A 14,331-nucleotide genomic window follows, 5' to 3' on the forward strand; every position below is an offset into this window, starting at 1 on the left:
AAATCAGCAAAATGTGTATAACCACACATGACATTTGGGTCTGACATGGGAGTATATCTGCTAAGGTATGATATGTCTACCAGAATCTCCATGGAAGAGCTTCAAAACAAATCTCAGAAAAGGTTCATTATTGTGTCATGCTTAAACCTGCAAATGTAGGTACTGGAAATTCCAAATCTATCAACTGCTAGGGTCTTCGTGCCACTGCAGGCCAGTAATATGCCTAAAAAATTGACAGAGAAGAAGCCCTCCATAATAAAAAAAAAAAAAAAAAAGAAGCTTAAGCAACTACAGACCCCACTGTGGCTTCTGTCGGCCAAGATGAAATTAACTTTAAGAATAATATTTAGTGTGGTAAATTCGAGTCATGGAACATAAAAGGAGGTGACTGGAACAAATCCAACAGTTATGAAAAACAGCACAATCTTAAGTTCAGACGTAAATGACGCCTTTTGACACAATTACTACTAGTATAATTGCGCAGAGATGGAAGTAAGTAGTTTTTACTGTTCTTATTCAGAATCTAGGGATCATCAAATTCAGCTACTACAGATATATTGGCGTATTTCGTCAAGGATTTGACATATTGTTGAAGTCTCTAACAACGATCAACAGTGATTCTAGCAAGGTCAAAGTGCGAAAAGGAGTGTTCCTCCACTTGAATTGGGCTTGATGAATCGCACATTTTCTCACAAACTTTGTAGCTGAGAGGAGTACTCTAAATGCTTCTGGAATTCACTTGCTTATTCGTATTATTAGATGTATTGAAGGGAAAGAGATACACTTATTTGATTTTGATCCTAATGTATACAATGTTCCATTCAGGGAAGGCTTGCTAAAGCAACTTTACCACTTTATCACAAAAGACACCAATCTTTTCCCTCAAAGAGCTATCCTTAATGAAGAGGTGGAGGTCTGCCATTTGCTACCTGTTTTTCTCATCTGCAGTTTTGATGACCATCTCCTTTGTACTATCAATAATGTTAGTGCTAGAAAAGGGGTGCTTAGATGCTATTTTTATTAATCTTTTCTACCCATCCATGTAAACTTCGAGACTTGATCAAGAGATAAAAGCAATAATTGTGTCTGGGCCAGCTGAAAGTTGTTACACGTCTCTTCACGAGTACATGTCTCCATTGGGGAGCAACTTTCCAGCTAATGAAAACGACTGACCAGCAGTTTACATAGATGTCTCGCCAGATAAGGTAATTGATCATATACATTGTTCGATATCATGATCACACTCTAGATGTTCCTTCTCATGAGAGAAGAGTTTTTTAGCAAGAGTAATTTCAAATGCCTTCTTTGGTCCTGCCAGGGAGGCTTGACATGCACATTTGTCTGTAAACTTTAAAGACAAAGTTGGTGGTTGGGGCCGGATTAATAGAGTCATCCAGATGTCAACCAATTTTATTCTGTGTCAGTCTCTGCCTCTGACATATCAGAAACTGAAAACAGAAAGCACATCTTCCACAACTGGCTCATGATCCAAAAATGCTACTCTACTCACAACTGCGGGTCTTTTGGAATAAAAAAGTGTAGTGCTAACATATCATTGACAGGTAGCAGTGGTACAGGCACGCTTGGCGTGAAAGCTTTAGAACATGGGGCAATCACATCAAATGCAGCATATGACCAAACTACGATTTGTACGGGATGAATAATGGCCATTCATGGTATGATGTTTCACCAACTTTAATGTCCATGGATCTGAGCCCTTCTACCAGCCCACTGGTAGAAAGTGGTGCTCAACTGAAAATAAAGGTAAATGACCTCACGAGGTATTCCACCTGCATCTCACAGATTTGCATTTTATTGGCTTGATTTACCCGGTAAACCTTTTGAGCAATAAACAGACTTCCATAGAAATGAAAAGAGCCCCAACAAATAACGAGCTCAGCTGTGGTTCATTTCTGTCACTAAAAGACATCTTCAACCACCTGGAGCGAAATAAACCTTAAGATATTATAAATGTTTCAGGTGGGATGAGCAACAACTCATGCGCAGTTGCATAGAGTATCACATGTATAAGCAGAGCCTAAACTCATTTGTATTTGAAAGCATATCAGTGTTCTACTTTCACGAACGTGAAAGGCAGGCACTAAACGGGGAGAGTAAACTTGTTTTGTCACACGCTTCAGGCTGGTGGTTCCACAAACAACTATGTGAACGCAACGTTTTGAAAGTGCTGTGCGTCATAGTGCTGTTTACTTCTCTTTTTATCAGTATTTTTCAGTTGGTGTGAGAAAGGTTGTGGTTTACAAATTTCACATGATACGAACCACAGTCACCCATCCCCTGATCAAAACAAATGATGCAAGCTTTGGGTGTGGAAGTACAGTGGAAACCAGAAGGTGAAGCACAATGAACAAACATCGAGGACGACATCTGAACAGGTTTTTTTCCGTAGTAGCTGAACGTACATGAAATCATTAACACATATTTGCTTCTTAATTCACAGACACGATTAAGACATTTTTTAATCTCTTAGCAAATATCTGTATGTCTCATGTCAACGTAAAGTTTCAACTCTCAACAGAAGGACCACGTGTTTCGATTCCCATGGGTGGACCGGTCTCAGAACTGGCTCCTGCAGGTGAGTGGAATGCTCCCTAGAGGCTGCACGGTGTGATCACCTGATCCTGCCAGAGCCAGTGAAGGGCATGCTTCTCTCAAGGCGATCCACCTCCTCCTGCATCTCACCTTAAAGCGTCATTTGAAAAATGATGGTCTGGGAACCCGCCAAGAAGGGAGTTCGACTTGAGAGACTATTGTAGTGTCTGGGTTTGGAATACCATGGGCCTGTTGGTCCCGCTCTCCTCGTGCTCCACACGAGGAAGCCGGGACACAGATCCTCCCAAAACAAGCCCTTCCTGGCCCGTTTTGCCCAAGTCACAGTGCCATTTTACAGATTCAAACCTGCCTTTTGCAGGTAGACGATTTAACATTTAATAAACATATTTATTCAAAGAAGCATATGGGGACTCCTACCTTCCCTCTACTACAGGAAGCTGTGCAATACACTCTTGTGGTCACACGCAAAGCACCACGCCCATGTCCTTTGCTTAATCTTCCTCATTTAGAAGCCACTCTCACACCTGTGATGCAACATAGTCCCTTCATGGAATACACATATTTAGATATCCATAGCAACAGGAGAGGTAAGAAGACTTCTCTGAGGGAGGTTGAATGACAGCCAAAAGTGAGGGAAATCAGAAGTTCAAAGGTAAGATCTAAGATGTCTATTCACTCCAACCATACAGGTGTATCTGGCTTGAGTTCACTTTTAGGCTTCCTTCTGCACCTTTAAGGAGTATGACTTCGGGGTGGGATGTATTACAGATATTCACAAACGAAACATGTGCAATTTGTTCACTGACTGGTTTGTAATGGGAATGCAATTTGCAATGTGACTCGAGTCACATCTCAAATTGTATATGTGCATGGTAAATTAAGTATTTATTAGGCAGGCTGCTTACCCATTGTCATTTGCTGTGAATGCAGGGATGGAGGTCTACAAGGGACAGCAGACCACTGTCCCCGTATTTGCATTCCCAAACGGGATTTACATTTTTTTTAATTAAAGAAACCCATGTTCATTAAAAGACCACTGCTACGTTTAAAAAAATAAAAATAATAAAAATACAATTATTTTCAGGAAGACATCTGCCCGGAGGTCCCTTTGACAACTGCCTGCTCCACTCTTCCAGCTGCTATCATTTTTAAAGGGGAAGATGTTTCAGAGGGTCAGCTTTACCTTTGCTAATCAGACATCACCTCACACCCTTTGAGTTGTCAGTTTCTGTTCCACGGTTTGCGCCTGCAAAGGCGATTGAAAACAATTGTTTCATGCCGTACTGAATTGCCTTAAGCAAAGAACGCCCCTTCCACACCCTTTCCTAATTGTGACTCTCTTTGGGGTAGGTAAATCAATTTTGGCAGTCGGAAATGAATTTGACTCACAAAACAGACTTAGCAGAAAGTCATTTTACCGTCTGAAACATCGTAAATTTTGCAAATTGTATGGTTTGTTTATACAAAATGTCTTTGTTCACAGGGCCAATTTGCTAAATTTGCCTCCTCAGAAGCAGTAGTCATCATCCTCTACCCTCACAGTGGAAACCTATTTTAATTCCATCTTAGACATCTCACAGACATGATCCGAGATGTGAACTATGTTCAGATCAATAAAATGTTGACCTTTCCTTTTTCACTGACCAGTGTCTTGTGTGTCCAAGATCACATGGAAAACAAGTGCCCCTTAAAAACTTTGATGGAAATATCTGAAATAAAAAAGACAGCCTCACTGCAGTATACGATATAAGGACTTTGCTGCTTTATTCATTTAAAAAGGGCCTCATTTTTCTATGCTTTTTCTATGCTGCAACTGTTGGCACCATTTGCTTCAGTAAAGAATAGAAGGGATAGAATTCACAATGTCACGTGACGTTTCCTTATCGAAATTTACATAGGCCAAGGGCCACAATTATAGGAAGCAATTCTGAAGCCCCTTGTGTTCTGCTGGAAGTAGGTAAAGTAGCCAAACGAGCTGTTCTCACGCTCCACACAGAAGGTTATGCCCATCTCAAAGCAGATGGTACATGCATCAGAGCATAAACAATGGTGCGATGGAATCTGAATTGAGGAAATGCTGCATCTCTTGACCATTCAAAAACAGCAGTGTTTTTCTTCCTGCTTACAAAAGGGCAACGGCGAAATGTAAGTGTCAAACTGCTGGCTCGACAGGGGTGCTTCAGAACTTCACCATCGTGGCACTTGCAGACGCATAATGGACTTCACATATTTATATTGGTGTAAGAATACGCGTGCTAACATACAAAAAGTTATTGAACATGCTATTAAATATAACTTTGATCATTTCCACGCACGTTTGCTGGGCTGTGTTATTATTATTGGTATGGTGGCAAATACCACTAGCAACGTTCTCCGTAAGTTGGCAACTTCCCACGCGGTTCCAGGGCAACCATCGCAGGCAGGACTCTGTTGATGATGTGTTTCAGCTGGATTCTTGTCATTTGTTGGGAGACTATGCCTCATACACTGAGCTGTGGGTATGCAGCTTGGATGGTAAAGGCATCTTCTAGGTGTTACACCAGCCCACCGCCTGGAGGGTGGCGATATGCGTGTGCGTTTTGTGTGGTGGGTGTTGCTGGGTGCCACTATATCCAGCGTAATGGATTATTCGACTGGGGTTTGATGTATGTTAGAGGTTTGTGAAAATAGGCATTGTAAATAAGAGTAAGGGGATTATCTCGTAGTTACTGCACATAACGTAAATGTGGGAGAAATACCATAAATTAATAACACATTTATTACAACCCCACATTTATCCCCGAAAAGCATCCACCATAAAATACAGACTTAAGTCTAATAAACCTTTTTAAATTGATCATCGGTAGCACACATCAGACTCATCCAGCTTCAAAGTTTACTCTCTACATGTAACAAGCACTACTTTAGACAATTCTCCAACCACACGCACTAAGAACAAAGCTGTCAACCCAAGGGCCACAATAATTATCCAAGATCCTCCTTGAAGGTGCAGTATGTAGACCCTATTTTCAAATTGCAACTTGAGTAACACTGAATATATTGAATACAAAAGTAGACACAAAATATTTAAGGGCGCGTGGTGGCGCAAACATGGACAGTGCGCTCTGTCTATATTAAGGGCCCAGGAAGCAGGGAAGGTGAGGCACCTGCAGAAGAGCCAATACAACAGATCAATTCTAGAGCCCAGCTGAAAAGGAGACTAACTTACTTAGATTCGGAAATAGGTACAATTTGGATAAAAGCATCTGCACAACAGTACAACTCCGGCATGAATTGAGAGGATTAAGTTGAGGCTGGAAAAAAGAAGCGTGACATTGAGGTCGACTGGTAGAGAATAGACCAAAAGGAGAATGGAGAATGGAGAAAAACAAATTCACTGTGAAGTGCCTCGGCAAATAGAGGAGAAGGAAGGGCCAGGCACCATTAGGTCAGGAAAGAGGAGTCTCCTGCCCCGAGACTGGGCATATAGTGTAGACAAAGTGGACCCATCCTTAACAAAGGGCAATTAAACAGTGCTAATGAAAGTTGAGGAGGGGGGGGGGGGGGTGGGAGGGGGAGGGTACCATAGACGTACTTGTTGGGAGTCTGCTGTCATGACGGTCTCGACTATCCAGACAAGTCAAAATTAGGCGGATAACTAATGCCCCCACCAATCTTGGGAGATTGATAGAAGCAATAATACATCGAAGTCCCTGAACAGATCTTCTTCAGGCAATGCTCACAGCAGCAAGATTCCGAGATAGAGTCACAAGAAGCTGCACAAAGAATAATTAATCAAGAGATAAAGAACAGAAATAGCCCTGCTGCAGATACTGTTAAAAAAAAGTGGCAGGATACACTTGACAGTGCAGACACTGAAAGGTAGAACGGAGTTATAAAGTAGGGAATCTGACATGGAGGTCAAGTTAAGAGAAGTAGAAACCGCAAACAATCCACACGTACAAAACCTCGACGAACAGTAACTGGGCAAGTACGGCAAGTTCTCACAATGAATTATAGTAGGCTTGATTATGCATTTGCACAACCTGGTAAATACCTATAAAATAAAACCGGTACCACTAGAACTACTCCCCTGTGTAAGGCATGGAGTTTAAAACAATGGTAGGCAAATTCTCAGAGACTTCGCTTGCTTGGGTTGGCTGCGAGCAGTGCACTGACTGATGCACGATTGAGTGAGGCTCTCTCTGGGCCACCCAGGCTGACCCAAACAAAAGCAACATTATTATAACGGCTGTGTCGGAGTGCCTTTTTCTTTATCCTGTTGGGTGAGGAAGTGAAGCCAGCACGGGCCGGTCAATGAGAAACATCGTAATGAGAGTGACTATGAAGCCAACCAATGGAAGGTAATGGGCTGGCTCTAATTCCCCTTTAAGCTAACACAATGTTTTGCAAGCGACCGTGCATGCGCTGTCTGAGATGAGCCCTAATATGGGGAAAGTGATTCATGAAAACGACTGTATTTGAGTGTACCTTGACCCTTGTTATGAGATAATACAAGATAAAAACCTATGTTTACACAACTTGTAGGCTGAACAAGTCTTACTGACAAAGGTGAAAGAACACTGAACAGCAGTACTATAATACCCGAGTAATGCATAATTTATATCAACAATTAAGTCTGGATTACACTGTTGATCGCCTTAACTTATCGGCACAATACTAATCATATTCAGTAGCCACTCACCTGTAAGAAGTAAGGGAAGCATCCCAATGTTGATTTTCCACAGGCCAAATTTGAGCAGAAATGTCTGGACAGTACCCTATCTCTCCGTTTTCTTTTCTGGTTGTTTCAATTAAGTTTCTCTCCCCTTCCACGATATAGCAAGGGCTTTCAATGTAAGCGCTAAATACTTTACAGGAGCTCAAGCAGAAATTACCTGAAGAGTCTTGTGCAGTTACAATGAAAACAGTGGGACTTAAGTGGGATAGATGTATAAATGAAGAAAGACTATGGAAGATGAAGAATAGAAAACAGTACATCATGAAAACAAGTATTTGTGAGCAAAGTAGAACTAATTGTACTTATGAATGATAATAGAGGAGCCATCCATAATAATTTTACAAGCTAAGTTTTTAGCTGAAAAGATTCTAAACATTTACTGCCTGATGAATGGGACGAAAAGCTCCGCTTATACTTCAAACTCACCGCCAATTCCTGTCTCACTGTAGTAGATTGTTTAGTCCAGAGATACCCAAAGAAATTGGATTTTTCATGATGCAGCAGATGAAACCATGTGCATCTCTCAAACACGTATTTACAACTAATATCTAGACAAGGAAGGTGCAAAGAGGGGCTTGCAATGACAAAAATTGAGTGCACAACCACAGATTTCCCCCTTCACCTGCTGCATGTCCACACTATGCTCACGCCACTGGTTGTATTGATAATGGTTGGAACAGTGGGGCCAAAGTAGCTTACCAAATTAAGCCAGGGATGACCTTCTATTTCCACTGGACCTAAGCACAAAGTGCCCTAGATATGATGGACAGATGATCTGCAGCTCCCACTAACCTGCTGAGCAGGAGATTTGAAGTGGCAAACGATTTCACACTTTCCTTTTGAACGAGGGTTTTGTTAACGTTGATGTCCTATATGAATGAATGAAATGACAAGCATACTCCAAGTAGTATCCTGGCGCTGAACGTTGGAAAGCCTGCCATCTGCAAAAAAGTGTCTTATTTATTTTGTTGGAACAGCCAGTTTTTTTTTCTGAAAACAGGAAGCTTTGGGATGGCACGTAGTTACCTAGAGAGTTTATTCCATGTCTTTGCGCCAAGAAAGAAAAAGATCTTCCACCAGATCTGGCCTGGCAAATTGTAAGAATCCTGGCTAAAAAGCTGTGTGAAGATCGCAGCTCTTGGTGGAAGGGGGAAGGAGCATACGCACATATCCTCCTCCTCCTCAGATATACAGCTCCCTTCTCATGGAGGGTTTTATATGCCAGGAACAATTTCTTGAAAAGAATCGATGGGCAGCCAGTGAAGTGCCCTCAAGTGTGGGGTCATGTACGTTCTTGGAGCTGAGAAGCCGAGAAGCCACACTGGACAGCTGTGAAGTGGCGAAAAGAGAGTGCACATGAAATATGTAAGGACCAGGTTCAGATTCTACTGCGGCATAACAAAGGGAGAAGGAGGAAACAAATGCTGGAGTCTTTTCAACAAACGCATTACAAGAGGTGATTTAAATATTGAGGGCAGGTCTGGCAATCTTAAGAAGGCTTAAAGAGCCATAGTGCACCCTTTAACTGTGCCCAAAACAAAGCCTGGCCAGGCGAAAACAAACACATTAGATAACTTGCCCTGGAGGAGGTCCCAACAAAAAACACATACAGTTTTTGTTGAGTAACACCTGGCTGCCAAGATGACATCAACCACCTCTGGAGGAAGGTCACAGGTGTCCAGGCATGAGGGTGAGGCCCGGGTATAAGACTTTGACCAGTTGCTGCAAAAACAGATCCTTTCAGAAGGACATCCTGATCGGGGGACAGATGCTCCTGTCTCACCATGAACCGCGGATACCTCCTGTGGGACTGTAGGATAGGGACACGAAAGAAGGGGTCCTGCAGCCTCCAGGGTTGAGTGCAGACGACCTGGATAAGAGAGAGCATGTTGAACTTGTCTTTTAGGAGGAAGAAGTTGATGGGGCACATGTCTAAAATAGGATGGAGGCATCCATCCTTGATCGTCACCAGTAAGTGGCAGGAGTAGCAACCACAACGCACTTCTAATTCAGGAACTGTCATGATAGCTCATGTGGCCAAAAGGACTTGTACTTCCTACCATAAGATAGACAGATAGTCCTCCATCAGATGTTCTCTGGATGGTGGAAGGGGTGGCTAGGAAGGGTAGGGCGTATCTCTCCCGGAAAATTTACATAACCCACGTGCCTGTTATTATGGCCTGCCAACCCAGTAAAAATTGTTAGATCCTTCTTCCACCTAGGAGTCTGTTCTTGCTAAAGGAGCTTGGCACCTGGGGTTGCAGTGGTTGGGGAGGGGGGGCATGGGGAGTGGGGTCAGCCGACTGACTGCCCCAATGTTCTTGACTGCGTGGTCAGAGAGTGCCACGGCCTTTGCCTCGAAACAACTGGGAACCTTGCTGAGGCGGATATCCGTATGGGGCACCGCTGCAAGAGCCCGAGAACGATCAAAAGGGCTGATGCGGCTGGCATGGAGAAGCAGACAAGCCTGTGACAAAGCCTTTATTTGAAGTACTCCAGACCGGAGTCTGCTTCAGGGCCTGAGGTGTGTAGCGGGCACTGGGCATTTCCCTGGGAAGCTGGAAGGGTGGGGGCTGGTTTTGGAGCAGTAGGGGGCGTTTTTTTTTACCAAGGACTGTTTTTGAAGCAATGCTGCCATATCCGTCTCCAGTAACAAAAGCAGCAGAAGTGCTTCCCACTAGCAAGACCCCGAGTGGATGGTCCGTTACAAATGCCAGGGCTGGTTTGTGTTCCCAGTCAGGACCTTGTCTGCTTTACCCCCAAATAGGCAAGCTCCTTCAAAGGGCATATCCATAAAGGCTGACTGGACATTGCCTGAAAAACCAACAATCTCAGCCAGGCATTGCAAGTGATAGTGATGTTAATATCAATGATTCATCCAATGGTATCTAGGCCACAACGGATAGTAAGAAAATAATTTACTTACCTTTAACTGAAGTTACCCAGCATTGGTATCTTTCATAGATTCACAGGCTTGAATCATTCCTCGTCAAAGTGGGAGTCTCACGGTACTACAGTAAAGCAGTATGTCTAACTAACAGACTATACTGGCAGTAGCACATACATTTAATAGCCTATGTCCTTTTTAAAAAAAAGACAAAACTTTATAAGAATGACCAATCTAGAACACTCAGAGATGCTGATTCCCTCAGATTTTCACTGCATGCCATGTGTGAATAAAGTCTCCCTGAGGTTTGCTCAATTTTTAACCTCATTACTCTAGTATGTCTGACAGAAAAGGCTGTTTTCGTCCCTGCAAGACCTGTGGGAAGAAGAGAGTTTATGTGGATTGCCTTCAATCCCAAGCATGAGGTAAGAGTGCAAGATTTGTTTCATTTTTTCCTCAAATACTCTGAGGGACAAGGAGGGAAGGCTATGTCTTATGCGTGGGGAAGTACTCAAAGGGTGAGGAACCTGCAGTTAGAGGAGTCGATCAGAAATAGCCCTTCTAGCCTTACGCTGGACACCCTTGTTACAAACTAGGTAAACAATATCAACTAGTGTCTCATATTGAAGTATCAGTATGCAGAAGCCCATCTAATTCGAAAAAATTGTGACACTGGAATAATTTGCATTCCAAAGCAGGCAAAAGCATTTTAATGGTAGATTTCACTTCGCTAGACGAGTCCTTTATTCATACTTTCCTTTGCTGCCTTGTCACTAAAGCAGAGAACACCACCGGACTGACAATGCCTTAGGTTATGAATGGGCAGGATTAATAATCAGCTAGACATGAAATAGATCTGCATGCAGCAGCTTTTATTATTTACTATGCTAAACTACTTATCTGAAGAGAAAAGTGATCGACCCTAAACAACATTTTATAAATCGGATGGCGATACTCACAATGAAGGCATACACATAGACCGTTAGTAGTTCACAAATCGTTACTACTAATTATTTTGATCTCTATTCTTCATTTTCAGAGTGCAGCTGGCACAAGCATGAGGAAACAATGCCATTCTTACCCTTAGATCAATGACCCGGTTGTCCAGTCTTGTATCCTGGTTTACAGTGGCCCTTCCTTCCTAAAAGGTTGGCAAAGAAAACAACAATAAGCAATAACATATAAAGCAAAGCCAAGCTGCAAGAAACAACTGTATTTCATATCAGCAACAAACGCGAGTTCGCACACAACTCTGGACAACATTTTAATAAGATGTGAGAAACGGAGGAACCCAAATTGTAGGTCTGAATCAAACCTTAGTATTGCAATGGTGTTCAAAGTCTTCTTTTGGAAGCAACACCAGTGGTAGGACCAGCACCACACTAACAAAAAATGATCTTTTAAAAGCATGTTTTAATTAGGTTTTTTTTAAAGAAAACACCGACAGAGAACAGAATCACAACGCCTAAGAAAAATAACATCAACTTCTACCAACCAAGTAGTCAAGGTGCAGCTGTAACATCTTTTTAAAATGAAAAAGATTTGTAAAGAACATACAAGAACGTTAAAGAAATACTGGCAACTCTCTGGGGCTAATGGGGAAGGCGGTCTTAGCTGTGTCACCACAAAAAAAGTACAATGTGCATAGCAATTCTCTCTTGGAAATGAAGGGCTAATGGCAAGTAGATGTGAACATTAATGAGTGGTTAGAGAGGCTTTGCATTGCAATAAATTAGTGCTACACACAGCTCCCAATACTCTGGCCCCTCATCTTTAAGTGTGACCACATGAACCTATCACCAACAGCCACCCTCAGCCTGATAGTATGCAGTACAGTTGTCTGTATACAAAGCCTTTCATCAGACCCAAAAGTTTTGCTTTCCACGACTGTAGTCCAGCTGATGTTAGGGAACAAAAGGCCTAGTGGCCAAAGTGTGTGATATCCTTCCTGCTTGTAGATCAGCGCAACACGGTCTCATGTTCAGCCAAGCACTGCAATTTCACAACAACTGTGGCAGGCCCCTCTCTGTTGTCAGGTTTCCCTCTCATTTGCAGAGCTGGAGTTTTCCTCAGTAGGACTAGATGGTAGTCTCCCTCTCGGGTCTTCCATTTCATCTAAAAGACCTCAATTGCGTTTTGCAAGTCTTCCATTTTCGGGGCATGCCGACAATCAGAAAGAGGCTGGCAGCTCTGCAGTTGTCCTAAAGCCTGGTTCAATCTTAAAGACGGTGGTCACAGCACAGTGGTGACAACTGGACTCTTGAGTGGTCACCTCCTGCTGGTGAGTCACAAAGTGCGCTGCTATACCAGATACCTCCACTGGACGAGGCCTCAACATATGTAACCTCACTATCTATTTTTCGGTGAATACATCAATGCTCTCTTGTCTATGGAGAGACCCACAGATAATGCCAAGCAGCAGACCATGTCGGTTGCACCGTCATGGTGTTGGAGGCACTCACAAACGTAGCTATTCAGCAGAACATCAGTCCTGGACATCCTTGTGGGAGTGGTCTCTGAAGTGCAGCATCTCTGGGTGTTACATGGTGCAATATCACCACAGAATTGGAAAACCAAACAAGTCAGGCAACAACATTTCACCTAAACAGCCCTGCAACAAGTCACCAACTCAAGTTCCTCTGGCATTCTCAGTTAAACATTGGGTTGAGAGTTAGTTCTTCAGCCCTATCACAGATGCAGAGGCATCCAAATCTGCCATTGCTCACTGCTGCAACTTGGCTGATGTCGGGGTAAGAATTGAGATTTGCCAGCACAACTGGAAGCCCTTACCACTGTAGGCTGCTGCAGCTCTACAACACCGGTTCTGCATACTCGCAATCTTTGTATTAATCAGAGCTCCTCTCTGTGAGCAGCGACGAAAGCAGCTGCCATCTTGGAACAAAACCTTGCGTCATCAATCCCAGGTAAACCTGCAAACTGAATATTACCCTGATTGATTTGGTGGGAGCACCACAGATTCAGCTAGCAATAGGTGGTCAAGTTGGCAGAGCAAAGTGCTTGTAGTGGGGAAACATCGGGACAGCGGTGGTGCAAGCTCAGCCCTAAAATGCATGTTGCCCAGCTGAAGGGGCCATGACCCCTCCAAACCAAAAAGGATTTCACCGAACTGGGATGCACTTACTGTTTCTACAAATGAAAATATGAATTACCCAATACCACTTTGTTGTCATAAAACAACTGCAAAGTCTGTAAAACGCAGGAACCAGCTTTATTTCCAGAATTCAGAAGAGAGCTTATATCTCCATTGTTGATAGATAGCTGGTAACTATGAGCTTTTTTAAGAGACACGGGCTTAATAAGCAGAACTTTAAAAGAGTAGTGATGTGTGTATGCCTCAAAACCAACTGTACTCTGCAGAGCTTTACTTGGTGTTGGGGGAACAAACTAGAGGATAAACTTCATTTCGAAAGGCAAATGCAAAAACATTGGCTCTTCCTCATTTTACGCTCTGGTTCTTGGTAAGTGAACTGTTGTTTAGAACTGTATGTTTAAAACAACGTTCTTTTAATTTAAAGTTGTCAGATACTTAGAATCCCCTTGACAATTAAAGAGAAATTCTAAAAATACAAGTGGTCACAAGTCACTAATCTCGTCTCCGGGAGTCTGCTAGTCTTAGAAATTCAGGAGTAAGTCCCATAGCAGGTGGGGGTGAGACACAGGAGAAAAACCTTTATGAATCGGACTCGTGATCCAGGAGCACAGACGCTTCTCGCTTCCCAAAGTCCCAAGTGTCACTGCGCCCGAGAGTCCCTCATTGTTTCAGGTGTCTTTTCTGGACTAAAAGTGTTTACATTTCTTTCACCTCCTAAAAGAATATGGACATTTCACACATTCCTACGTCAGCAAACAAAGGCTCTCTTTGTTGCTTTTCAGAGAGGGGCAAATGTAAACAGTTCATGCTATTGTTCGAGTGCGTTTTTCTCCAAGAGCTTTACAAATGTAAAGGATCACATTAGAATTCTAGTAGGGCTTTCGTTTGCATTTTTTTATCTTTTACTTTATTTCAATCCCTGATTTTGCTTCATTTGAACAGACAAGAGAGATCCTGGCGTGAAACATTAGTTCCCCAACGTGGGTGTCCTGAAATGAGCCAATGCTTTGTACTGTTTCTATCTTCGCGTTGGAGGGC

General features: G+C 42.8%; 1 protein-coding gene across 1 annotated transcript in view; it reads right to left on the reverse strand.

Annotated features, from left to right (window-relative positions):
* The window catches only part of DARS1 (aspartyl-tRNA synthetase 1), a 519,463-nt gene that overhangs the window by 122,815 nt on the left and 382,317 nt on the right, over positions 1–14,331 (reverse strand). Inside the window, exon 9 of the mRNA XM_086957449.1 lies at positions 11,263–11,322. Coding sequence (XP_086813575.1) covers positions 11,263–11,322 — 60 coding nt within the window. The remainder of the gene's footprint in view (positions 1–11,262; positions 11,323–14,331) is intronic.

This window comes from Lissotriton vulgaris, chromosome 2_1 (genome assembly GCF_964263255.1).
Source record: "Lissotriton vulgaris chromosome 2_1, aLisVul1.2, whole genome shotgun sequence".
Lineage (NCBI taxonomy): Eukaryota > Metazoa > Chordata > Amphibia > Caudata > Salamandridae > Lissotriton > Lissotriton vulgaris.